The sequence below is a fragment of the Halichoerus grypus genome, chromosome X, assembly GCF_964656455.1.
Source record: "Halichoerus grypus chromosome X, mHalGry1.hap1.1, whole genome shotgun sequence".
NCBI lineage: Eukaryota > Metazoa > Chordata > Mammalia > Carnivora > Phocidae > Halichoerus > Halichoerus grypus.
Window position 1 is genome coordinate 34,396,607 of NC_135727.1, and position 27,522 is coordinate 34,424,128.

The 27,522-nt window shown below is 37.5% G+C and overlaps 1 protein-coding gene across 1 annotated transcript in view; it reads right to left on the bottom strand.

The window, feature by feature from the left end:
- Window positions 1-542: 542 nt before the first annotated feature.
- Window positions 543-27,522, bottom strand: part of HTR2C (5-hydroxytryptamine receptor 2C) — a 295,563-nt gene continuing 268,583 nt past the window's right edge. The window contains exon 6 of the mRNA XM_078063980.1: window positions 543-4,017. Within this exon, the coding sequence (XP_077920106.1) occupies window positions 3,191-4,017 (827 nt within the window). The 3' untranslated portion in view covers window positions 543-3,190. The remainder of the gene's footprint in view (window positions 4,018-27,522) is intronic.

The following is a 27,522-nucleotide window of genomic DNA, read 5'->3' on the forward strand; positions in this document are numbered from 1 at the left end:
AATTAAGGTGCTCCATGACTGAAGAGCAGGGAGTTGTAAGGCCCATTTTGACATCAGGAACAGATAATACAATGCCCACAAATATTGATGATGCTCAATACATATCTGTTGAATGTAGAGTAGCTGCCAAGTTTTGGGGATAAAACCATCAACAAGATAGACATGGTCTTTTCTGTTCTTGGGGAACTTGGAGTCTGGTGGAAATAAGATGGTAATGATACCTATTGCAAAGAGGGTATATGAACCATCCGAGGCCCCTCCTTAGGTTAAGGAAGGTAGGATAATTTGGGAGCACAGTAATTCTGCTCACAAAGAAAGAGTGATGTTGCGAATATTGCTTTGTTGTTTACACCTCTTAATTGTCTTTCCTCTGGTTTTGTAGTCTTTGAGTACATGCAGAACTAATCAGAAGAGTGATATTTTCTGGTTGAGTTTGTCTTTTTGATCTTATTTTGCAGGATGCGATTTAATTTTCAAAGAAAATAAAGTGAAGTGGTATATTTTCCCTTCAAACAACACAGGGGCAAAAAAGACGCATGACATACTAGCCAACATTTAATAAATTTAATAAATTAATAGGAAGTATCACAAAAACTTGGAATGGATAACATACAGGAACCACAAATAAGACAACACTTTGCAACCACTCACAAAAAGTACCATTTGACCAAGGAGAAGATTTACAGGAAATAATATAAGGCAGTCTGTTGCACGTGTCTTAAACAGATATACATATATAATAGTACATCAAAATGATTTGTTCGACAGTAAATTCACCACGTTTACATTTATCACATGGACTCTTTTTTTTAAAACATTTACAAAAGTTTGTAGATTTAACATTGAACTGTAAGATTTATATCCAAATGAGTATATTTGTTTCATACCAAACTGCACAGAACAAATGAATAGCACACGATTTGAGAATAATTACTGTGTTGGGTACTATTAAGTACTACTGCTTGATGACATAAGAATTATTAACAAATGTGCTATAAGCTATTATCATTCAACTTATTGCTAGTGCTTTTGAAAATCTGTGGTTTATATTTTATTTCTTTGTAAAACATGTGCTATGAGCTTGCCCTGATAGTTAAGAAAAGAAATCAGATGTTTCCAGTTTTCTCTAATACTCACAGTACTTCAGATCTGAATGCGTAGTCATTTTAAGGACCACTGAAGGATTTCCTTCGGTCCTTTTTATATCACCTACTCTGCCTTACGTTAATACAAATCGATGGATTCATGCGACATACATGGCATACATGCTCAATGCAGGCTGTGTGTCTTCAGACATCTTCGTTTCAGGAAGAATGAGATCATCTCATTCAATTTCATATAATGGTTTTAACATGCAATTCAACAGAGCTAACAGGCAGGTAGACTTTACTTTCATGGTATTTGGGCATGCTCAAGCAATTGACTGACATTTGGCAGTGTTGCTAATCAAGTAGAGACTGTATGAGTTTCCTCAAATACAGCAGCTCTCCCACTGCCCCTGTGGCAGACTGTTGGATTTATCTATGCTGTGTGTTGAGAACATAGACCAAGGGTTTTGTGAAATTCAGATTCTGCCTTCACCGATTTCGAGATATTGAGAAGCACACCCTAAGGTGTGTAAGTAACTGTCAGGCATAAGAAATAGCATCATGAATTCTTCGGAAATTGATCCACAGTTGTGGGAAATGGACACACATGGAAATAGTGGAAACACTTGGATACTCGGCACACAGCATAGACTTCATGGTCTGACTTTAGCAATGCTTGAAAACCTTTCACGGTTAACGAACTAGTTAAATGGTACTGAATTCTTAAGCAGCAGGCCCACAAATGAAACAATGGCCAACACTTATTGTGACACAACACTGTATTTTAACAAAGATTTTAAACTTCTGGCACATAATTGCTGTACAATGAAGAGCTTGCCACTTTCACAAATTAGCTGCAGCCTTTTCCTGCACTAGAGAGTTTGGAAGGATCTGAAAATGAGATAAATTTTGTTTAAAATCCAAATGGAAACTCTGTATTTCTGTTTTTCCCAGAGTTCAGTACAAGCTTGTTTTTAATTACTTTTTTTTTTTTCACATTCTAAGGGCCTAATTCTGTAGTCCTTAATCAAGTAAAACTTCCAAGGTTTTGATCATCTATGCTTCCGGCACAAGTTTTACTCAAAAATGGACTGCGAAATTGGGTCCTATAGATAGAGGTACCATAATTACGAAAATATTTTAATAAGGCTCAAAATGCTAATTTCACTTTGTGTGTAGCACATGAATTTCCAGGATCCTGAGATCAAAACCCAATTGATGTTGAATCCTGGATTGGGAAATAACTCTGGGATCTCGTTCCCCAGTTTAATCACAGAATTAGGTATTTACTAAGGACCAGAATGAAAACACTAATTCCAGTTTGCTTGTCGTTATAATCAGAATTTGAACATTGTCCTTAAGAAGTGAAAAGCTATTGGTGTATATATCTCGTATCATCCTTCCACTTCTGTAGTCCTGGTTAACCAGCTGCTATGTTAAAATACCACTATGTTTGGGGACGGACATTGCAGCAAAATACCAACACGACATTCCGACAATGTCAAATTTTGCCCCTATATGTGACAACGAGGCTAAGTTCTACCTTTGACTCACTAGTGGGTGTGACAAGGTATCAGAAGGCAGAACCTATCTTTCTGTGTTTATGTGTGTAAATGAGCAGAGCAAGAATTTAAAGTGTATATTTACTGTTAACCTGGAAAAAGATTCCACTGAATTCGTTAATTTTGGTGTGGTTGAAATAACCACTGTCACGTGCATCATTCTGGTCTCCTGCAAATGCCACCTGAGATGAACATCAACATTTCCTTATGCAGAAAAGAAAGAGAGAGAGAGAGAGAACAAAAGAAAGAGGGAGAAGGAGGGAAGGAAAGAGGAAGGAAGGGAAAGCAGAAACATCGACATTTTATGCATCAAATAATCAAAATAAGTTATTCTCAATCTATTATAAACAGTAAATATAGAACCCTAAATCTCACTGTTGTGTGCATGATTGTAAAGTACAGGGTTGCAAAGCTATATACAAAACACTTTTTATCAGACGACGATATTTACATTAGTTATAACCCACGGAAGAATTCTAGGACCTTTCCCTACATTTGTAGCTTTACCATAGGAAAAGACTGCTGCTTGCACACTCCTAATTACACACTGCTGATCCTTTCACTAACCACGTTGGAGGGATTTACTGGTAGCTCCAGATTCTCCACTTGCATCTCTATACCGGGCTCGTTGTCATTAGCTTTCTTAATCACGGGCTCGTTGGTGTGCCGGTAAATGTTAACATTAAGCTCCCTCCCAGATAAAGCAGTAGCAGCGACTCTCGGGATCTGTCTCACGGGAGGCTTCTTTTCTGCCTTGTAATTGCAGCGCAAATAGTTAGAGAAAGCCCTTCGGTAAATCTTGTTGAAAAGCGTATACACCAGAGGATTAATTCCTGAACAGACATAGCCAATCCAAACAAACACATTCAGAAGCTTTTCCATGAGCTTTTGGTTACAGGCCTTCCCGCACAGAACCGACAGAATATTGGTAATGAAAAACGGGCACCACATAACCAGAAACACAAAGAAAACAATGCCAAGGACTTTCGACGCTTTCCGTTCGTTGTTGATAGCTTGCATGGTGCCCCTCGGACGTCGCTCTTTCTTCTTTCTTCTGCGTGGGTTCGTGTCTTGGTTAGGGTTGGCAGAGTTCTCTTCCTCGGCCATGTTCCTCTTGCAGCACTTCAGAAAGTCCAGGCTTATTCCAGGCGGTTCCTCGATGTGGCCGTGCAGTAACATCAGAGCTTGACGGCGAAGAACGTGGATCGTCAGGCAATACGTTATCACCATGATCGTCAACGGTATGAAGAAAGCGACGAAGGACCCAATGAGAACGAAATTTGGGTCATTCAGCACGCACGTGGTGTTGTTGACGAACACTTTCTCTTCATCTCTCAGTCCGATCACTGGGATGGGAACGGACACACCTAAAGGGACCAAAACAACAACAAAAGGTAGGATATCGTTACAGCGCATTGAAGGACTGAATAGGTTTGTGCAGTGGCATACATTCAATTGCATTTTACTGAAGAAAATTCAGAACTGGCATTTGTTGAAAGCTATTCATGGCATAAGCTGATAGTCACAGGAAAGAGTAGAAGTGTGACCTCAGAAAAATGACAATTTCTTTCAGGCTAGGAATGCCTTCTCCCCAAAGTTCTATAGAAGGGGAGGAATTCCCATTACTGCTCGTGTGTAAGAGTGGACTGTGTGTGTGCTTTGTTTCATTTCCGGTTCCTGGAACTGCCCTGGCTCACAGGGGGCACTCAGTAAATAACTGTTGAATGAATGAATACATTACAGCTACACTCAATGGCATTCATAAATTCACTGGTTCATTTTTTTAGCATTCATCTTCCACATGCAATAAAAATGATGTGTATACCACCTGTAAGAGAAATCATGCCATATCAGAGTTGGCTGGGCTGAGTTTGAGATGAATTTTTAGCTGACAGTGTCCCCTTCTACTCCCTCCTCTCCTGAGGAAAGAGGCTAAGAGGAGGCAATTTTATGTGTGAGTCCTATGGCGCCAGAGCCCCGGAGCTCTGGTTACTAGAGATGGAGAGGGCAGTAGGGTCCTCAGCCGTGCTGCAGGGACTAGATCTGAGCACTATGCAGAAATAATCATCTATATGCAGAAACTGAGAAGACTCTCTTTTTAGCAAGAGTCTTTTGTGAGTCACTGGGCCTAAGAGACATCATTTCAAGGGCAAGTGACAGAGTAAAATACAGAGTTGGGAGAGATGCAGTATCCCCATTTCTGTGTGGAATTTCAAGCATTTTTAAAAGTTTTTAGAAAGATTTTATTTATTTATTTATTTGAGAGAGAGAGAGAGAGAGATTGAGAGAGAGAGAAACAGCATGAGAGGGGAGAGGGTCAGAGGGAGAAGCAGATTCCCCGATGAGCGGTGAGCCCGATGTGGGACTCGATCCCAGGACTCCGGGATTATGATCTGAGCCGAAGGCCGTCGCTTAACTGACTGAGCCACCCAGGCGCCCACATTTTTTGTTTTTTAAGAATTCTGAGAGGTAGTCCTTGGAAGCATGCACCTCCATTCATAAACAAGCTCACTGGTAGAAAATAGCAAGGAGGAGGTGGGAGTGGAAGGGGATCTTGTGCCTCAGTCTAAGTGAGAAACCGGAACATTTGCAGAAATCTCTCTGGGAGATCTTGAAGAGATCTGGCATTGATAGGATAACTTGCAAGTAAAGTCTAAATTTCAGTGTTAATTTATTCTCCCTTGTGTCCCCAGGAAGTTGAAGCCTGGGAAAAGTCAGATTGCACTTTTAGGAATCTATCAGAGATTATTATTAGGAATCCTGGGCTGGCGGATAGTCACCCTATGAGCTGTGAGCGGAGAGAGCAGTGCACCCTCAGAGATTATGGCTGGCCTTAGGGGACACATGGAGAACTGGGACAGATCTGAAACTGAAAATCCCTTCTTGCAGTCAGCCTCAATACCCTACGTCAGGGAGAGAGTTTTGGCCGGATGACCAAGAGGGAACAATGGTCAGTGGCTCTTTGCTAGAGCCCACTGAAGGTGGTGATGGTATTTCCTCTCTGGGAAAGAGAGGAAGAGAGACTGTTTGGGAAGTGATCTGTAAGTCTTCTTCCCAAGACACTGAATTTCTGAAATGACTGACCTTTTTTCTAGAGAAAGAGACCAGGTGATGGTGTGAGAAGCGGTAATAAATGTGACAAGGCTCCCTGGGAGTACTAGTACATGCCCACAGTTCTGAGCCGAGGAACGCCATTCAAGAAAGTCAGGGAGGCTGTGAAAAGCAGGAGACTCTGCACACAAAAGGTATCCTCAGGTAATGCTGTGAGGGATCTAGAGGAAGAGATTTTGAACTCTGGATGGGAAGAGTGATGCGTATCAGAAGGTAACTTTCACCAAGTTTGATGAAATGCATGGAGGAATTTCAACAGGCATTTGGGAGTACAGAGTACAACAGAACCCCACAGGTTACACTTTTTTTTTTTTTAAGACTTTATTTATTTGACAGAGAAAGAGAGAGTGAGAGAGCACACAAACAGGGAGAGCTGCAGGGGGAGAAGGGGAGAAGGAGAAGCAGGCTCCCCACTGAACAGGGAGCCTGATATGGGGTTCGATCCCAGGACCCCGGGATCATGACCTGAGCCGAAGGCTGATGCTTAACAACTGAGCCACCCAGGCCCCCCTACATTTCTTAAGTTACAAAAAGGCAGGTAAGAAGGCTGCCAGCTTGTAACATTAGAATCTTCATTCCAAAAGTCATAAATATAAGGGAGTCTTTAGAAAGCGTGTAGATTAGGCTTGCCTGAAAGAAGTCAGTATTGGCTTATCTTCAGTGAAATGTTTTAGTGAAGGGTTAGGCTGCAGGAAGTTTTCTGGAGTTAAGGAAGTGAATAGGGAATTAAGAAAAGAGGGAAGGGCTTCTTCAAAACATAATTTACAAGAGAAAAAAATTAGAGTGAGAACTTATAGGAGAGACTTAAAATACCTATCAAACAATTATAATATGTGGCCCTTCTTGGAATCTCGATGCCAACCAGCTTTGAAAAACATTCATGACACAGCAGGAAATTTTGAATAATGACTGGCTTTTTGATGATATTAAATAATTACCATTCATTAATTTTTAAGAGAGATGTTGATACTGTGGTTATGTAGAAAAAATAGCTCTTATATTTTTAGATATACATACTGAAATATTTATGAAGTATTATGATGACTGGAGTTTATTTCAAAATAATATGGGAGGGAGAAGTAAACAGAAGTATGAATGAAACAAGACAGTCCATAAATAGATAAATCTTAGAGCTGGATGATAAATACATGGGTCTTTATTATATAATTGTACCTACTTTTGTAATCTTTGAAAGCCTCCATAACAAAAGTTCAATACTATTTTAGAAGTTAAAAAGAGAAAAAGAAGACATAGAGGTCCTTTCAGAAGCAGGCAATGAAATCACTATTAGATCTCAGATCATAAAGTTCTCCAGGACTTACTGGCCACTGCTGACCTCGGAAGTGATTACTTTAGAGCAACAGACTTGGGGTTCTGAGTAGAAAGACTACCACTTTGACATAATTGTAGGAAAGAAGGCCATTTTCTGCCAAAGTGCTGGAAGAAAAACTCATACTTTCTCAGGATCCTATAGCAAGACCAGAGGGGGGTGTGGGGGAACTCCTCCCCTTCCGACCTCTCCCCCTCTCCCACCCTAGCAATGTGGGAAGTAGAGACTTGGTCTGGGGACATTGCATTCACTCTGCAGGAATCCTGATAAGGATAGACAGACCTACACTCAAGTGCTGGAGTGGAGATTCAGTTCCCTAGAGGAAATGCTGCACAATCTTCTAGAGCTACCTGAAGTCTCGTCTCTGGGGAAGGCCTTACACACTGACCAGAAGAGCAGAGCCCATCTCTGCAGTAGGATTAGCTTGTTTCTGCTAAAAGATTTATTCACTTTCCTAAGGGACTCTGGGGCCTAAAATAGGCCTGTGTTAAAGGATAACAAAAGACTGACTCCAGATGAGCTGAAGCTGTTATTGGATATGTGAGTCCAATTTTATCCGTGGCACCTATTTGTATAATTTTATGTACATTGAGTAAAGAGTGATTCCAAAGCTGCCTTTTTGCTGAGTCTATCTTACGGTCCAGGCACTGAGCCAGGCATATCACTGACATTATAGATGTAAACTGTATTATCTCAATTTGGTTAAAGACTCTGTAATACAGATTTTAGTAAAGTAGCTTAGCCCCTTTACCAAGTTTATGCCATTATTAATTTTCTTTTTCTTTTTTTTTTTTAAGAAACCATGAATGCAGTCAACAAAACAAGAAAGAACTCAAGATTTTTTGACAATATTTGGAAATTATAAATAATAGCAACAAGTGAAGCAGCATTCATAACGATATATATTGTAGGATTATCTTATTCAGTACTTAAAAAAATTAAAGGTATGTGTCAGCAGTTCTCAAAGTGTAGTTCAAGGACCCTGGGGGGTCACTGAGACTGTATTAGAGGGTTTGCTAGATTTCCTTTTTCCAACTATTTGTCTTTAAAACTGTGTTTTCTTCATAAACTTCAACCCGAAGAACACATCACAAGTTGAATGCAGATACAGGTATGAGAATTCAACTGTCTTTCCATAAAACTAAACATTGAAGAGATTTTCAAGATTGTAAAATGTGGTTTTCATAAAAATGTTATTTATGTTAACCTTTAAAGGGTTCATTCTTGTTATTTAAAATGAAATGACTCATAAATAGTTAAAACATTTCTCAGTTTTAATTTCAAATACAACAAATATCAATAGGTATAATCCACATAACAAAAGATTTTTGGGGTCTTCAATTATTTTGAAGAGTATAAAGGGGTCCTGATACCACTGAGTTTGAGAACTGCTCTTCTATGTTAATAGATGAAGTTATTTCAACCCTGGAGAGTTAAGTTCAGCAAATGAGGAAAGTCTTTCTCAGTATTTTAAATTTGTCAACCAGTAGAAATTCAGGTGATATAATGCCAGGTAAATATAAAACAACATCAATAATAGCAAAAAACTACATGCACTATCTTATTCATTCTTATAAAAATTCTGAAAGGCACATGGTATTTGGTGAAGTTAACTTCAGAAAAATTAAGTAATTTTAGTAAGTGTAATTGGAGCAGTCTTTGATATTTTTAAAACCTTTGAGTTGGCCAAGGAGAAAGAGTGAGAATGAACTATCATAGAAAATACCAGGTACAAATAACAATTGCAGTACTGATAACTACCTTTTACCGAGTGCTTCCTATTTGTCATACACGGAGTCAAGTATTTTACGATTATTATATACTTTCACATATTATCTTACTCAATCCAGACAAAACATAGAGAGAAGGAATTATTAACTAGAATCACTTAATCTTTCTGAAATTAACTTCAATGAATCTTTATCAGTCTTCTTCAGAGTTTTAGAAACAACAAAAAAATTATAATTCACGTTCGGTTGAAAATATCAAGTACTACTTCAACCAATAAGCAGTCAAACATTTTGCATGCATTATCTCATTTAGTTCTCAAAAAACCCTGAAAAGTATTATTTATTAAGATTACTTGAATTCAGAGACAAAAGTACTTTCAATACACATATAGGGTCTTAGCACTTTAGAAATGCTGAATTCATGAACAGTTATCGTTTATGTCTTTATTGAAAATATCGCCACTACTCCCATGACTGCGGCTACGGTTACGACTGGGACCATTACCGCCTACAGCTGTTACAACTCCTATCACTCACTGAGTACTCGCTACCTCTGGTACTTCATCTGCAGCACATACTTGGCATGCATTATCTCCTTCCAGCCTCGTAAAAGTCATACAATAACTTGCTAAGGTTATTTACTTCAAGTAAGGCAAGTAAATCCAGAAAATATATAAAGATGTTCACATTGTTTCTTAAAGCCTCGAATTCAAGCAACACAGATCAATTCTCTTCAAACTCTCAGATAATAATACCATATGCCAATGATTCTTAGATGCACAATTTCTTTCAGATTTCAACATCTTTGAAAGCGTGATGGGTCTCATGACTGAAAGTCTCTTACAATCACCATTGGCCAGCCCCTAGTCACTATATAGTTGTCATTGCCAGTACCTGTGTGTGAACCTGTTCTGAAAAACTTTTTGATCTCTTCCGGTAAAATCAAAATTATCAGCTGCAAAATTTGCAAAATGGGTATCAGCGGCATGGTAGTAATTCAGTGTGAATGAAGAATTATGTCAAAACAGGTAACGGGATGGAATGTTCTGAAGAAGGCTCCCTCAACAGTGTCAAGTGTCACAGAAAGGTCTAGAATTAAAAACATTTCCTCTGTCTTTGAAAACGAGGAGGTCACCGGTGATTATAGAGAGAACAATAATAGTGGAGTAGTGAAGACAGGAAACAGATTGACAGGAAACAAATAAGAAATGGTGATTCAAAGGAGGAGAGAGAGATTATAGAATAAATTTCCTGGGACAAATTGGCCAACATCAAAATGCAAACATTCTTCTAAACTGCAAGGCTATCTTTAGTAATACAACATCTTACGAAAACTGAAGGGCAATCTCAAAGGTTATCTGTTTCTACGAGTTGTTTTTCATGGAAAAAATTTTTTTCAAAGACACCTAGGAGGACCACGCAATGTCAAGCTCACATGCATGGTCCTTGCCTCATGGAGTAATAAATGAATCTCTTGCACGTGGGAGTTGATAGCAGAAGATGAAGGAACTATGTTCAGAGAAGAACATAGAAGACAAAACAACGCACGCTGTGTTGCCTTTGTTTTCAGGTGATAAAGTGTGACGGAGTTGCAGAGAGAAGCATTGTGCATGCTTTGGCAAATACATCAGTATGACGTTTGTGCAGTGAGAATGTTAAGAAATTCAGAGTCAGGTTCAGAGTCAACTTTGAACTTCAAGGGGTTTTTAGGTTTAAGAAGAGTAGGGACATAGGCATGTGTGAATAAGGGATAGAGTTAGCGATAGTAGGGGTACGAAGAACTTAAATGACTGAAGGAAGTTGAACTAAAAGAGGAAGACTATAAACAAGGAAAGCAAGAGAAGACAGCCCATGAGCTAACAAGATGAATGTTCAGGGTTTGTAAGATATACTGTGAAGAGAATCTGTGAAAAGGTGGGTGGGGAAGGTCTTAGTATTTAACTACAACATGGCTGAGGGCATGAGAAAGTGAAATTGGAGGTAGTGCTGAAATAGGACCACATGACTACCGTGAGGTAGTAGACTATACCACCCCAAAATATGCCTCATTGGCATAAAGATTATTTTGAGTTGATTATTTTGAGAAATTGCAAACACAGGGAAAGCTCTGAAAACAAAGTAGAAGTTACCTTTTTGTGAGAGAAATTTGCATCCATAAAGGAAATCTCCCTATGTAAGGGTTTTCCTCTCTGTACCAGGAAGAGAAGGATGACTAAATCAGGAGAGGAGATAGTCTTATTAATGGAGAAGGCACCCACTTAAATCTGCATAACACAATTTACCCTTGTTTACTGTGTTTTTCCAAGTAATCTCCCATAACTGGTCTCCTCCCAACCCACATCTTTGTTGTTAGCTGAAGATGGTATTTAAGGTGGTGCCTTGCACCATCTGGAGAAGTTACTCAGTTTTGTTTTGTTTTGTTTTTGTATATCCCATGTATACAGGGATATTAAATGTCTGTTTGTTTTTCACTTGTTAATCTGTCTTTTATTACTGGAGGTCTAAGCTAAGGCCTCAGAAAGGTAGATGGAAAATTATTTTTCCCTCCTGCATTACTCACAAACTAGTGATGTTTGAGAAGACTAAGATTATATTTTAGATTATATTCAAGATTAATTAAGATTAATAATGTGCTTACACGTTAAGGGTGAAAGCTAGTAGAATGGAAGAACTTAAAGATGCAAAAAAGAAAGGTAACAGATGATGGAATAAGGTCCCCGAGGAGGCAAAGTCAGAAACAATTGGAAGAATTACACTAGGAATTAAGAATGGCTGTTACTTTACATTAGAAGAGATGGTAATGTGAATGGGTGGTAGAAATTATCAAGGCCTGCATGAAAAGGTAAAAGAAGGATAAATAGAAATGAGAAATAACTGGTAGATGGCAAAAAACAGAACCGTTAACTTGATGCACAAAATGATTTAAGTGGATATTTGTTGATTCTGTGAAGCAATGAGAAATAAGGAGAGTGAATGCAGGTAGGTGAATGTAGATAGTAAGCTTTTCTTAAAAATAAAATCAGATAGTTGAACACTCTTATATGCTACTGGGAAAATATTCGGAAGAGAGTTTGGAGATGCAGGAAAAATAAAGAGACAATGGGCAATGGAACAAGGCTCTGAGAACCTGAGAATAAATGGACTGCTGGGTCCCTAGGCAGAAAGTGAAGACTTGGGTAGAAGGTGGCCTCAGTTCTTTTGTAACAGGTAAGAAAGGTATTATTATGCAAGGGAAAGAAGAGTCTAAATAAAGGGAAAAGTAGAAAGGATTAAGGGAAATAAATAAACTTTCGAGATATTTAGGAAGTTCCATTTATAAGACATGGTGATAGATTGGATATGGCATGTGAGAGAGAAGGAGTCGTCAATAAGTAATTACAAGTTTCTGGTTTGTGTCCTTAGGTAGATGGGGTTGCCATTAAGCATAGGAACATAGGTGAAGAGCAAGATTGTGGCAAGGAAGGTAATGGACTCTGGATTGTGTTATGTTAGAAGTGCTTGTTGAGGATCAATATGAAATTCTATGTGAATATAGGTGTTTCGAACTCAGGAGATAGGTGTGAGCTGGGAACAGGACATTTCTTATAAGGGGAAATTACAAGGGAAATTACAATCTTTTAAGGAGAACTTTTGTGGAAAGAAGAAGGATCAGAAAAGAATCTAGGGCAGAGGGTTCTAAACCTTTTTGTAAGTATAGACCTCTCAGAATAATGTTTTTGAATGGATAAAACAACACAGGGGATTGCAAAGGAAACAAAATTATTTTGGCATTCTGCTATCAAACATTAAAGACCAACTTTAGAAACAATAATATATGTGTTTTTTAATTAACACATTAAATATCTAATAGCTACTCAAATTTTGAAATAGTGACCAGGGTTTATCATATGTCAAGCTATCTGCCAGAACTGAATGTGATTTTTAATTATCTGTGATTCCTATTGGTGATAATAATATAGATACTGCAAATTACTATTCTGGTTTATTGCCTACATTTGTAACTGGAGTAAATCCCAAATTTCAGTTATTGGTTAGTTAAAATAAAGATGTTAATTTTTTTCAACATCAGACTTTACAAATTCCCAGCTACAGTCATGATGTAGTAGCTGGTATCAAAATTAGACTTAACTTCTTGCTATAAACAACTATAAAAACTGGCAAGAAAAGACTATCATTTTCTAATAATGGTGGCGCAGTTTATGGAAGACCAGCACTCCTGCTAATAACAATCATAAATTGTGAACAAAATTTTAAAAACCCAACATTTGAAGGTACGTAAGTGTGAGCAAAAATCATGTAGAAATTACAGAAGACTCAGCCATTGAATGAGGGAAACATGTTGTTTGAGTTCCAAATTTATATGTCTCTTCCCCTGAGGGCATTCTCCAGCATGGAGGTTAGACCTCAAAGCAGAAAGTTACAGTCTAGGGGCACCAGAGTATCACAGTCAGTTGAGCATCTGACTCTTGGTTTTGGCTGAGGTTGTGATCTCAGGGTCGTGATTTCGGGGTCATGAGACTGGACCCTGTGTTGGGCTCCATGCTGGGCATGGAGTCTGCTTGACATTCTCTCTCCCTCTCCCTCTGCCCCTTCCGCTCATGTGCTCTCTCTTTCTCTCTCAAATAAATAAATAAGTCTTTAAAAAAAAAAAAAGAAAAGAAAGTTACAGTCTAACTGAGCTGTGGAGTAACATAATAGCATTAAGATCTGCCAGAACAGCTAGGAGTTGAAGAGTGCAGTCAGAGAAAGGACAAGTCACAGGGAGGAGAGACCATAAAATATCTATAGAAATTCCCTCCATTTTTTTCTTGACACCTGAATCCTTTATGTGTGAGATTCCAAAGAACCCATGGAGCAAGCAACATTTGAAAGGATGAAAGTATTTAATAGAAATCTCAACAGTTGTCTGTGGCAGAGAAAACAAAGTTGGGAGTTCGCATCACATCATTAGAAAAGCTTAGTAAATACCTTGGCCTTTCATTTATGCTCAAAAGGAACATACCTTAGGAAAAAAGCCAGTTTCTTAAAATTAAAGGATTTGCCCCAGGACTGAAAACAAGAGCTTTTAAGACCCGGAGCCTACCATAAGAAACAAAAAACAATGCTTCTATAAGAGTATATTTATAAAATTACTAGATATACAAAAAAACAAAACCCCAGAAAAATGTGACCCATAATAAAGAGGAAAATAAGTAAATAGAAGCAGACCCACACATGATCCAGATATTGAAATTAACAAAGGCTTTAACTGGCATAAATATGTTAACAATTTACCAGAAAAGATAGATATGTGATGGTAGACATGGGAATTTCAGGATAGATGTGAAAACTAAAGAAAAGAGGAAATCCTGCAACTAAAAAAAAAAAAATTCATTACTTAAAATTAAAAAAACACATTGGATGGGATTAATAGTAGAAACAATGATCAATGAACTTCAAGAAGGTCAATGCATATCATTTAAACTTAAGCACAATGAAAAAAAGATTTTTAAAATTGGACTCATGTTTCCAGCCATGATAGAGTTCTTGGTACCAGAGTTGCCATTCTGCCAAAAACAACCATAAAACTAAACAGAATATATATATATATATATATATATATATATATATATATATATATATTTTTTTTTTTTTTTTTTTCAAGCATTTGGAAATAATCTGTGTAGGACTGTGTTTTTAAGATGAGGGAGAAACTTGAGATAGTGCTATATTCACACTTTCCCTCTCTATATGGAGACAATTTCTTCACTGTGGCACAGGGAAGGAAAGCCCAAGTAGGGGTTGGCTGTCCTGCTGAACTAAGGAAACAGAGATCAGCATTCAGGACTCCCAAAACACCTAGAATTTCCTGATCAAGGTGTAAAAGAACAGAGAACTATGCAGAAGGGGAGACCAAGAAGTATTTGTAAGCATACTTCCAGGTACATGGTTGAGAGCTAGGTTACACAGTGAGATTCCATAAGGCCTAGAAGTGAGTGGCAGCGATGAGAATAAGAACAGAACAGATATACTAGAGGTTACACAGTTCTAGAAGTTGGAGTCTGGCCCAACCAGAATGAAGAGACCATATTAGCCCATCACTAACATCTTGAGGATTCGGCTGAAACAAAAGAAAGTATATACTTAGTAGTAAGGATCATGTCCTTAAAAGATTCACCATTATAAAACCTAACCCCAAACCTGAATAGAATCAAGAAAAACAGAAGGAAATTCATAGCATGCCAGCCTGAAATTGAATACTCTTTAAAAGAAAACAACACCTTCTAGACTTTTTGTACTGTATCATCTACAGTGCCCTTCATAAAATAAAAGATGGATATGAAGAAATAGGAAATTATGATAGTAATCACAAAAAAGCAATCAATGAAAACAGACTTCTGGTTCCACCTACTGTTGGAATTATCAGATGAGAATTTGCAGCAACTATTACAAAATAATGATGTTGAAGGACTTAAAGCCAAATATGGTCCAAATGAATGAAGAGATGCTGGCTCTTGGCAGAGAAATGTAAATTATAACAAAGAGTGGAAAGGAAATTTTGGAACTATGAGGTAAAATACATGAATGAAAACTAAACTGGAGAAGTTTTACAGATGATTGGAGATGGCAGAAGAAAGGAATTACAAACTTAAAGACACAAAAATTATTGGAAAAGGTTGGGGGAGCTAAGGTGGGGGTATAGTAGGAGGACTTGAGGGCTTGCCTCATCCCTCGAACACAGCTAGATAACTATCAAATCATTCTGAATACTCAAGAAATTGACCTGAGGACTGACAGAACAAACTGCACAACTAGAGGGAGAGAAGAGGCCACATGGAGGAAGGTAGGAAGTGCGGAGACATGGTTTGGAGGAGAAATGGATCACAGGTGCTGTGGAAGGGAGGGAGCTGTGGTCGTGGAGAAAGGTGAGAGAGAGGGGAGCAAACAGGGGTATCCACAAGGAGAGCAATTCTCCAAAGCCACTGGCTGGGAAAATGAGAGGGGCTAATTTTCTTGAGTTTTTACAACCAGCAGGGCTCAAAGAGTGGAGTTTTAGAGGTCAGCAGGCTTGGCCAAGATAGAGCCCTGAGGGTGCCGCCCTACTCCTGGAGAGAAGGCGGGTGAGCAACACTGGGGCAGACGGCACAATCTGAGGATCACCTAAGGGGCATGGAGAGAGAGACTGTTAGCTCTTCTTGGAGCACATCCGTGAGAGGTGGCATTCGCAGAGACGCCTCTCTGGGAATAAAGGAGTCAGTGGGCACTGCTTCCCTCACCTGCCCCTCAGCATAGGTGCAGAGACACCTGCTAAGGGCGGCTAATCTAGACACTGGCTGTTTAGCCAGCTTGCTCCAAACCCCATGCCCATGTGCTCTGGCACAATTGCCCTTCTTGGTCAAACCAGCATTTATCCCAGCACAGCAGGACTCTCCCCCAGGAGACCAGTGTAGGCAGGCCCCCACCACAGCATGTCCTTAAAGTTCGGAGTTTTAAAAGTCAGCAGGTTTGGCTGGGATAGAGCCCAAGGGGCACTGCACTGCTCCAGGCAGGCAAGCAACTCGGAGACAGACTGCTTGAAAACAACCATCTGAAAAATGCCTAGGAGGCATGAAGGGAAATGTTTTGTTCTTTTGGGAGTACTTTCCTAAGAGCAGCAAGCACGGAGACTTCTCTCTGGGGACAAAGGAGTTGGCTGGTGCCATTTCCCTTCTTTGCCCCTCAGCATAAACCAACTTCAGTAAACAGCACAGCGCCAACACTGGCTGCTTAATCTGCTTACACCAAGTCCTGCTCCCCTGTGTTCTGCTGGTACTGCTTTTCTCAGGCAAGTGTGCCGAAGACCAGCACAGCAGGCCCCTTCCCCAGAAGACCAGCACAAACTCCTGCACCCACCATGTCTTCTGACCATAGAGTTCTGCAAGGCTTTAGTTCTAATGGAAGTATCATCAGGTCTCATTTAACAGGCAGACCAGAGCATGCCTAGTTAAAACTTGCCACACTCTGGCCAAGGTCCAACACTGCCCACTGTAAGCAAGAACAGCCTCTGAAGACAACTGACCTGAGGGAAAGAGCAGCCCAAACAGAACAGCAGAGTATATGCAGCACACACCAGAGACACTCTCTGAAGCCCCAGGACCTGGACACTATATGACCTCTTCTTCATAAAGCCATTACTCTCAGGAGCAGGAAACTTAACAGGCTTTTCTAATACACAGAAGAAGATAGAGACTTAGACAAAATGCTAAGAGAGAGGAATTCACCCCAAAAGAAAGAGTAAGAAAGTCATGGCCAGAGATCTAATCGAAACAGATATAAGTAATATGCCTGCTTGAGAATTTAAAACAACAATCATAAGGATACTGGGTGGACTTAAGAGAAGCATGGAAGACATCAGAGAGACCCTTACCATAGAGATAAAGAGTTAAAAAACAGTAGGAATTAAAAATACAATAACTGAGATTCGAAACCACCCAAATGTAATGATCACAAGGATGGAAGAAGCAGAGGAATGAATAAATGCTATAGAAGCTAGAATAATGGAAAATGATGAAGCTGAACAGAAGAGAGAAAGAATTATGGATCATGAGAATAGACTTAGGGAGCTCAGTGACTCCATCAAATGTGATAACATTTGTATCATAGGAGTCCCAAAAGAAGAAGAAGAGAGAAAAGGGAGCAGAAGGTTTATTTGAGGAAATAATAGCTGAAAACTTTCTTAATCTGGGGAAGGAATCAGACATCCAAATCCAGAAGGCATGGCAAACTCCCATCAAAATCAAAATCAACAAAAGCAGGCCAACACCAAGGCATATTGTAGTTAAATTTGCAAAATATAGTGATAAAGAAAAAACTTACAAGGGAAGACCCATAAGGCTAGCTGTAGATCTTGCCACAAAAACTTGACAAGCCAGAAGGGAGTGGCATGATATATTCAACATGCTGAATGGGAAAAATCTACAGCCAAGAATACTCTATCCAGCAAGGCTATCATTCAGAATAGGAGAGCTAGAGAGTTTCCCAGACAAACAAAAACTAAAGGAGTTTGTGACCACTAAACCAGGCCTATAAGAAATATACTTTTTAAAGATTTATTTATTTATTTGAGAGAGAGAGAGAGAGAGAGTGAGAGAGAGCAGGGGGAGGGGAAAGGGAGAGAGACAGAGAGTGTTTCCAGCAGACTCCCTGCTAAACACAGAGCTTGACACAGGGCTTGATCCCATGACCCTGAGATCATGACCTGAGCTGAAACCAAGAGTTGGACGCTCAACTGACTGAACCACCTAGGCACCCCTGCAAGAAATATTAAAGAGGACCCTTTGAGTGGGAATGAAAGACTAAAAGTGACAAAGACTAGAAAGGAACCGAGAAAATCTCCAGAAATAACCACAAGACAAGCAATAAAATGGCACTAAATGCATTATCTGTTAATAATCACTCTGAATGTAAATGGACTAAATACTCCAATCAAAAGACATACAGTGTCAGAATGGATTAAAAAAAAAAAAAGAGACTCATTGATATGCTGCTTACAAGAGACTCATTTTAGACCTAAGGACACCTGCAGATTGAAAGTGAGGGCATGAAACATCAGTCATGCCAATGGAAGTCAAAAGAAAGTCAGAGTAGCAATACTTATATCAGAAAAACTAGATTTTTAAAACAAAGACTGTAACAAGAGATGAAAGGCATTATATCATAACTAAGGGGTCTATCCAACAAGGAGATCTATCAATTGTAAATATTTATGCCCCCAACTTGGGAGCACAGAAATATATAAACCAATTAATAACCAACATAAATAAACTCATTGATAATAATACAGTAATAGCAGGGGACTTCCAGCACTTGATTAACACCCCACCTACAACAGTGGACAGAGCATCTAAACAGAAAATCAACAAGGAAACAATGGCTTTGAAAGACACACTGAACCAGATATATCCAGAACATTTCATCCTAATGCCCCAGAATATACATTCTTCTCAAGTGCACATGGAACATTCTCCAGAATAGATCACATACTGGGTCACAAATCAATCCTCAACAAGTACAAAACGATTAAGATCACAGCATGTATCTTTTCTGAACGCTATGAAACTTGAAGTCAATCACAAGAAAAAAATTTGGAAAGACCACAAATGCATGGAGGTTAAGCAACATGCTACTAAAGAATGAACGGATCAACCAGGAAATCAGAGAAATAATAAAAAAAATACATGGAAACAAATGAAAATGAAAACATGACGGTCCAAAACCTTTGGGACGCAGCAAAAGCAGTCATAAGAGGGAAGTATATAGCAGTACAGGCCTACCTCTAGAAGTAAGAAAAATCAAATAAACAACCTAACCTTACACCTAAAAGAGCTAGTAAAAGAACAACAAATGAAGCCTAAAGCCAGCAGAAGGGAGATAATAAAGATTAGAACAGAAATAAATGATATAGAAACTAAAAAGCAGTAGAACAGATCAATGAAACCAGGAGCTGGTTCTTTGAAAATATTAATAAAATTGATAAACCCCTAGCCAGACTTATCAAAATGAAAAGAGAAAGGACCCAAATAAATAAAATCACAAATGAGAGTGGAGAGATCACAACCAACACCATAGAAATACAATTATAAGAGAATATTATGAAAAACTATATGCCAACAAACTGGACAGTCTGGAAGAAATGGATAAATTTTTAGAAACATGTAAACTACCAAAACTGGAAAAGAAGGAATAAAAAACCTGAACAGACTGATAACCAGCAAGGAAATTACATCAGTAATCAAAAATCTCCCAAAAAACAGAAGTCCAGGGCCAGACAGCTTCCCAGAGGAATTCTACCAAACACTTAAAGAAGAGTAAATACCTATTCTTCTCAAACTATTCTAAAAAATAGAAATGGAAGGAAAACTTCCATACTTATTCTATGAGGCAAGTATTACCTTGATTCCAAAACCAAACACAGACCCCACTAAAAGAGAACCTCAGGCATTCCTAAGGATCCATCCCTAAGGATGCATCCCTAAGGAACATGGATGCAAAGATTCTCAACAAAATACTAGCAAAATACTAGCAAATTGAATCCAACAGTACATTAAAAGAATCATTCACCACGATCAAGTGGGATTTATTGAGGGCTGCAGGGTGGTTCAATATTCACAAATCAATCAATGTCATACCACATTAATAAAAGGAAGGGTAAGAACAAATATTGTTAAAATGTCTATACGACCCAAATAATCTACACATTTAGTACAATCCCTATCAAAATACCACCCACATTTTTCACAGAGCTAGAAAAATCCAAAAATTTGTATGGAACCACAAAAGACCCCAAACAGCCAAAGGAATGTTGAAAAAGAAAACCGAAGCTGGAGGCATCACAATTCCAGACTTTAAGTTATATTACAAAGCTGTAGTGATCAAAACAGTATGGTACTGGCACAAAAACAGACACATAGATCAATGGAACAGAATAGAAAACCCAGAGATGGACCCACAACTCTATGGTCAACTAATTTTTGGCAAAGCAGGAAGGAATACCCAATGGAAAAAAAAAGACAAATGGTGCTGGGAAAACTGGACAGCAACATGCAAAAGAATGAAACTGGACCACTTTTATTACATCATACACAAAAATAAATTCAAAATGGATTAAAGACCTAAATGTGACATAGGAAGCCATCAAAATCCCAGAGAAGAACACAGGCAGTAATCTCTCTGACATTGTCCATAGCAGCTTCTTACTAGATATGTCTCCTGAGGCAAGTGAAGCAAAAGCAAAAATAAACTATTGAGACTTCATCAAAATAAAAAAGCTTCTGTATGGTGAAGAAAACAATGAACAAAACTAAAAGGCAACCTATAGAATGGAAGAAGAGAATTGCTCATGACATATCTGATAAAAGGTTAGTATCCAAAATCTATAAAGAATTTACACAACTCAACACCCAAAAAACAAATACCCAGTTAAAAATGGGCAGAAGACTTGAATAGACATTTTTCCAAAGAAGACATCCAGATGGCCAGAAGACACATGAAAAGATGCTCAGCATCACTGATCATTAGGGAAATACAAATCAAAACTACCATGAGATATGACCCCACACCAGTCAGAATGGCTAAAATTAACAACACTGAAAACAACAGGTATTGGAGGGGATGTAGAGAAAGGGGAACCCTCTTGCACTGTTGGTGGGAATGCAAACTGGTGCAGTCACTCTGGAAAAACAGTATGGAGGTTCCTAAAAAATTTAAAAATAGAACTACCCTATGATCCTGCAATTGCACTACTTGGTATTTACCCAAAGGATACACAAACACCGATTGGAAGGGATACATGCATCCCAATGTTTATAGCAGCATTATCAGCAATAGCCAAATTATGGAAAGAGCCCAAATGTCCATTGACTGATAAATGGATAAAGAAGTGGTATATATATACAATGGAATATTATTGAGCCACCAGAAAGAATGAAATCTTGTTATTTGCAAGGAGATGTACAGAGCCAGGGAGTATTATGCTAAGATGGACATAGGGGGAAAAAAAGAGAGACAAACTAAGAAAAAGGCTCTTAACTATAGAGAACAAATGGAGAGAGATGGGCAGTGGGAAGGGTTAAATAGGTGATGGGGATTAAGGAAGGCCCTTGAAATGAGCACGGACTAGATGTTGTATATAAGTGAGGAGTCACTAAATTCTATACCTGAAATTAATATTACACTATGTTAACTAACTGGAATCTAAATAAAAACTTGAAAAAAATAATTGGAAGAACAAAGAAAAAAGATTTAAAAAATTAAGATTTTCATTGACCTATGGAACAATATAAAGCACTCTAACACACATGTAATAAAGAGTCTCAGAAGAAGAGGAGAAATAATGGGGCAGGAAAATATTTGAAGAGATAATGGTAAAAATTTCCCAAATTTGGTGAAAAGTATTAATCTATAGATCTGTGCAACTCAACAAGCCCTTAGTGGAATAAATTCAAAGGAAAGAAATAATAAGTGTATTATAAACAAACTACTTTTAAACAATATAAATAATAAATCTAAAGGCAAGAGAAAAATAATACATTTCATAGAGAGGATTAATATAGAAATGTCCAAGGACTTCACATCAGATACTATAGAAGACAGAAGATATTAAAACTGTCTTTAAATAGAACAAAGTAAAAACAAAACAAACCTGTCAGCCTAGAATTTTATGAGGGTAAAGTTAAGACATTTTCAGACAAAATAAAGCTAGGAGAATTTATTGCCAGTAGATCTTCACTAAAAGAAATGCTGAAGGAATGTTTTAGGCTTATTGAAATAGTAACAGGTGGAAATTCAGATCTACTGGAGCATAAACTACATCTTAATAATTTCCAAAGACTGAAATGTTCTATAATACCTTTTGACAACATCAGAATTAAATATCTAAGTTGTTCACAGGCCAAAAAAGAAATCACAAGTAAATGTGGTAAAATATTTGGATAAATATGTTGAAAACACAACATATAAAATCTGTGGACATTGCAAAAGCAGTGTTCAGAGGCTATTTTAGCTATAAGTGTCCATATTAGAAAAAAAGGAAAGGGTTAAAATCAGTGACCTCAGTTTCCACAATAAGAAATTTTTACAAAGAAAAAATTACATCCTACGTAGAAGGAAAGAAATAATAAGACAAGAACAAAAATCAGTGAAAGAGAAAACAAAAATAAGAGAGAAAACTGGCAAAGCAAAAGTTGATTCTTTGCAAAGTTTAATAAAATTGATGAGTCTCTCACAAGACACACCAAGAAAAAGCAGGTGGAAAGAAGACAGAGAACACAAATTATCAATATCAAGAGTGAAAGAGAGGGTATCACCACATAACCTACAGATATTAAAAAATAAGGAGATACTATGATTAGTTATGATCAGCTTTATGATCTGCTTCATGTATAATGTAAGAATCATATAATAGTACAAGTCTGTTTATACCCACCGACATATGTGCAATTGTTTCCATATGGTTTATTTCTAAATATGGTACAACCCTACAACATATTGTTATAATTTTTCTTTGAGTAACTACTTAACTTTTAAAAAACACAATAAGAGAGAATGTGTGCTTTTTATATGCTTCAAGTGTTTTATTTTCTCAATCTTTCTCCTTGCTTTCTGAGATCCATGCATCTTAGATGACTTTTTAGAGCCCTATAAGCTGTTGATGCTCTGTTGATTTTTAAAAGAAATTTACCTATTGAGTATAGTTTATTGGCACATAAAAATAGACAGATTTCAATTATACATTTGCATGAGGTTTTACAAATGTATATACATGTGTAATTACCACCCAATCAAAATAATAGAAAATTTTCAACACTGCAGATAGTTTTCTCATGTCACTTTCTAGTCAGTGTCCTTGAGCTCAGAAAATGACTATTTGGATATCTATCAATATAGATTAGTTTTGCTGTTCCACAACTTTACATAGATGGAATTATATAGGATCTATGCTTATGTATTTGGCTGCTTTTGGTCACTATAATGGCTGTCAAATCACCCTTATTTTTGGTTGTATCACTAGTTTTTATTGTAAATATCATACTTTTGCAAGAACTTTTGCTGCTATTTTCACATGTTGACGGACATTTGGGTTATTTCTAGTATTGGACTATTATGAATAAAGTAGCTGTGAGTATTTGTGCATAATTTTTTTGTGTGTATGGGCATACATATTATGTGGGTAAATATAAACAGTGGAGTGATAGGGTAGATGCATATATACCTTTTTTTTTTTAAGATTTTATTTTTTTATTTATTTGACAGAGAGACACAGCGAGAGAGGGAACACAAGCAGGGGGAGTGGGAGAGGGAGAAGCAGGCCTCCCGCAGAGCGGGGAGCCCGATGCGGGGCTCGATCCCAGGACCCTGGGATCATGACCTGAGCTGAAAGGCAGACGCTTTAACGACTGAGCCACCCAGGCGCCCCGCATATATACCTTTTAAAAGAAATTGCTCAAGTACCGTTTTGCACTCCCATCAGCAAATTACGAAAGTCTCACTTGCTACTAATTCTTGCTACTCTTTGGTACCCTTTTCAATTTTAGTAATTCTAGTGGGTGATAAGCTGTCTCTTGTAGTTTTAAAGTTGTATGACCCTCATGGTACTGAGTATTGTTTCATATATTTATTACCATTTGGTACTGAGTATTGTTTCATATATTTATTACCATTTGGATACATTCTTTTATAAAAATTGTCCATGATTTTGCCCATTTTTAATTGAGTTGTTTGTCTTATTATTTAATGGTAAGCGTTCTTTATATATTTTGATATAAGTTTTTTTGTGAGAAATATCTTGTCAATATTTTTTCTGAGGCTGTGGCTTGTTTCTTTTACTTCCTTAGCAGAGTCATTCAAAGAGCAGTTTTTAAAAAAATTTTATTTTATTATGTTTTGTTAGTCACCATACATTACTTCATTAGTTTTTGATGTAGTGTTCCATGATTTATTGTTTGCGTATAACACCCAGTGCTCCATTCAATACGTGCCCTCTTTAACAGCCATCACCAAGCTAACCCATCCCCCCACCCTCCTCCCCTCTAGAACCTTCAGTTTGTTTCTCAGAGTCCATAGTCTCTCATGGTTCATCTCCCCCTCCGATGTCCCCCCCTTCATTTTTCCCTTCCTACTATCTTCTTCTTCTTCTTCTTTTTTAACATACAATGTATTATTTGTTTCAGAGGTACAGGTCTGTGATTCATCAGTCTTACACAATTCACAGAGCTCACCATAGCACATACCTTCCCCAGTGTCAATCACCCAGCCACTCCAACCCTCCCACCACTCCAGCAACCCCCAGTTTGTTTCCTGAGATGAAGAATTCCTCATATCAGTGAGATCATATGATACTTGTCTTTCTCTGACTGACTTATTTTGCTTAGCATAATACCCTCTAGGTCCATCCACGTCATTGCAAATGGCAAGATTTTTTTTTTGATGGCTGCATAATATTCCATTGTATATAGATGCCACATCTTCTTTATCCATTCATCTGTTGATGGACATCTAGGCTCTTTCCATAGTTTGGTTATTGTGGACATTGCAAAGAGCAGTTTTTAATTATGGTGAAATTCAACTTGTCAGTTTTTAAATTTCATTGTTAATGCATTTTTTCTATATTTAAAATATTGACTTATGCCAATGTTATGAAGATATTCTCCTATAATTTATCCTTAGATCTTATATTTAGGTCTATAATCTATTTTAAAGTAATTCTGTGTATAATGTGAGGTAAGTATCAAAGTTAATATCTTTTCATATCAATTTGTACATGAATCTCAGAACATTTGTTGAAAAAACTATTCCCTATTTAATTATCTTGGCACAGTTTTTGAAATTCAATTGATAGTATATGTGTGAGTATATTTATAAATTATCTTTTAATTGCATTGACTCATTTCTTATTTTTTTTTTGCCAGTATCCATTCTTGTGATTACTTAAGCTTTAAAGTTAAGTCTTGAAATCAGATAGTGTAAGTGCTCCTACTTTATTTTTCCTTTGCAAAATTATTTTGATTATCTTAAGTGCTTTGCATTTCTATTTAAATTTTGGAATCAACTTGCAGTTTGTGCAAATAATGGATGTGGTTATTTTGGAGTTGCTATGAGTCCATAGATTAATTTGGGTGACATTTTAAGTTTCAGTCTTCTAATTCAAGAACGTGCAATATCTCTCCACTTAATAAGTCAACCTTAATTTCTCTGTGCAATATTTTTAAGACTGTAGTATAGAGGGTTTTCACATCTTTCTAAGGGTACCATATTTTTTATGATATTATAGATGTAACTTATTAAATGTTTTCATTGTTGCTAGTATATGGAAATAAAATTTATTTTGTATATTATATTGATCTGATATCTTGCTACCTTGCTAAATTTACCTACTGATATTAGTAAAGTTTTCTTTTTATAGGTTCCTTGAGAGTTTCCACATAAATTGTTATCTTCAAGTAAAAGTTTTAACTTTTTGCCATTCTTTGTTACCTTAATTTTTATTTATTTCAATTCACCTTATTTAATTGGCTATGAACTAAAGTGAATCAAAATGGAAAGAGATAGAAAATTGAAATTGCTCTTCATCTACCAAAGTAATTAAATTAATATTTAAAAACTTTTCCACAGCTAAATTGAGATCCAAATTGCTTCATTGGTGAATTCTGTCAAACATTTAAGAGGGAAACATTATCAAATTTACAAGAATGGTTCAGAAAATGGAAAAGGAAGGAACATGACTAATTAACTTTATGGGGCCAGCATAACCTTGATATGAAAACCTGATAAGGACTTTACCAGATAGGACATATATAGAACAATATCAATTACATACATAGATGCAGAATTTCTCAATAATACATCAATCTATAAATAAACTCTGCCCTGGGGCATCTAAGTGGCTCAGTCGGTTAAGTATCTGCCTTTGACTGAGGTCATGGTCTCAGGGTCCTGAGATCAAGCCCCATGGTGGGCTCCACATTCAGTGGGGAGTCTGTTTCTCCCTCCCCCTCTGTGCTCTCTCTCACTCTCACTCTCTCTCAAATAAACAAATAAATAATCTAAAAAAAACCACAAAAAACTCTACCCTAACTCTTGATTGATTTTTAAACAACACAGGAACAGAGGAAATATTGGAGGAACAGACTAAAAAGAGGCAGCTGGAAGCCAAGAAAACTGAGCAGAGGCATTGGATGCTGCACTGTGTGGTAGACACAGGTTTTACGGCTTGAGTTCAGAAAGAACTCTGCTTACTAAAAGACAAAAACAATAATCTTCACAAGAGAAAACAAACTCTAGAGTATCACAATGTATAACAATGTCCAGTTTTAAATTGAAAATTATTGATTATTCAAAGAAACAGAAAAGTAGAAACCACAAACAGAAAAGAGAGAAGTAAATATAAGTAGACTATATTGGTCACAGATGTTGGATTTAAAATACCAGATCTCTGATCTTAGGAGCCACTAGTGGAATTAAAATGTCACACCAATTAAAACAAAAGAAGGTAGGGAAGTGACATATGCAAAAATAAAGGCAGAGAAAAAACTTCCAATATTGGTACAGTCATAAAACCAACAGAAAAACTGTAACTATAGAAATTAACCAAAGGCTTGCAGCAACACAGGGAACACTAATTCAACACATACATCACAGTTATCAGTAAGAACCTATGTTATTTTCATTGCCTGATCTCCAGATCAGTAGTAGCCTTGAAAAATAATAGCTGATGTTCTAAGAAGAAAGATCATAGCAGTACAGGCCTATCTCAGGAAGCAAGAAAAATCCCAAATAAACGACCTAACCTTACACCTGAAAGAGCTAGGAAAAGAAGAACAAACAAAACTCAAAGCCAATTCTTACCAAGGAAAGAAATAATAAAGATTACAGCAGAAATAAATGAAATAGAGACTAAAAAACACAACAATAGAACAGATCAAGGGCGCCTGGATGGCTCAGTCATTAAGTGTCTGCCTTCGACTCAGGTCATGAGCCTGTGGTCCTGGGATTGAGCCCTGCATCGGGCTCCCTGCTCAGGGGAAGCCTGCTTCTCCCTCTCCCACTCCCCCTGCTTGTATTCCCTCTCTCACTGTCTCTCTCTGTCAAATAAATAAATAAAATCTTTAAAAAAGAATAGAACAGATCAAGAAACCAGGAGTTAGTTATTTGAGATCAACAAAATTGGTAAACAAAATTGATACACC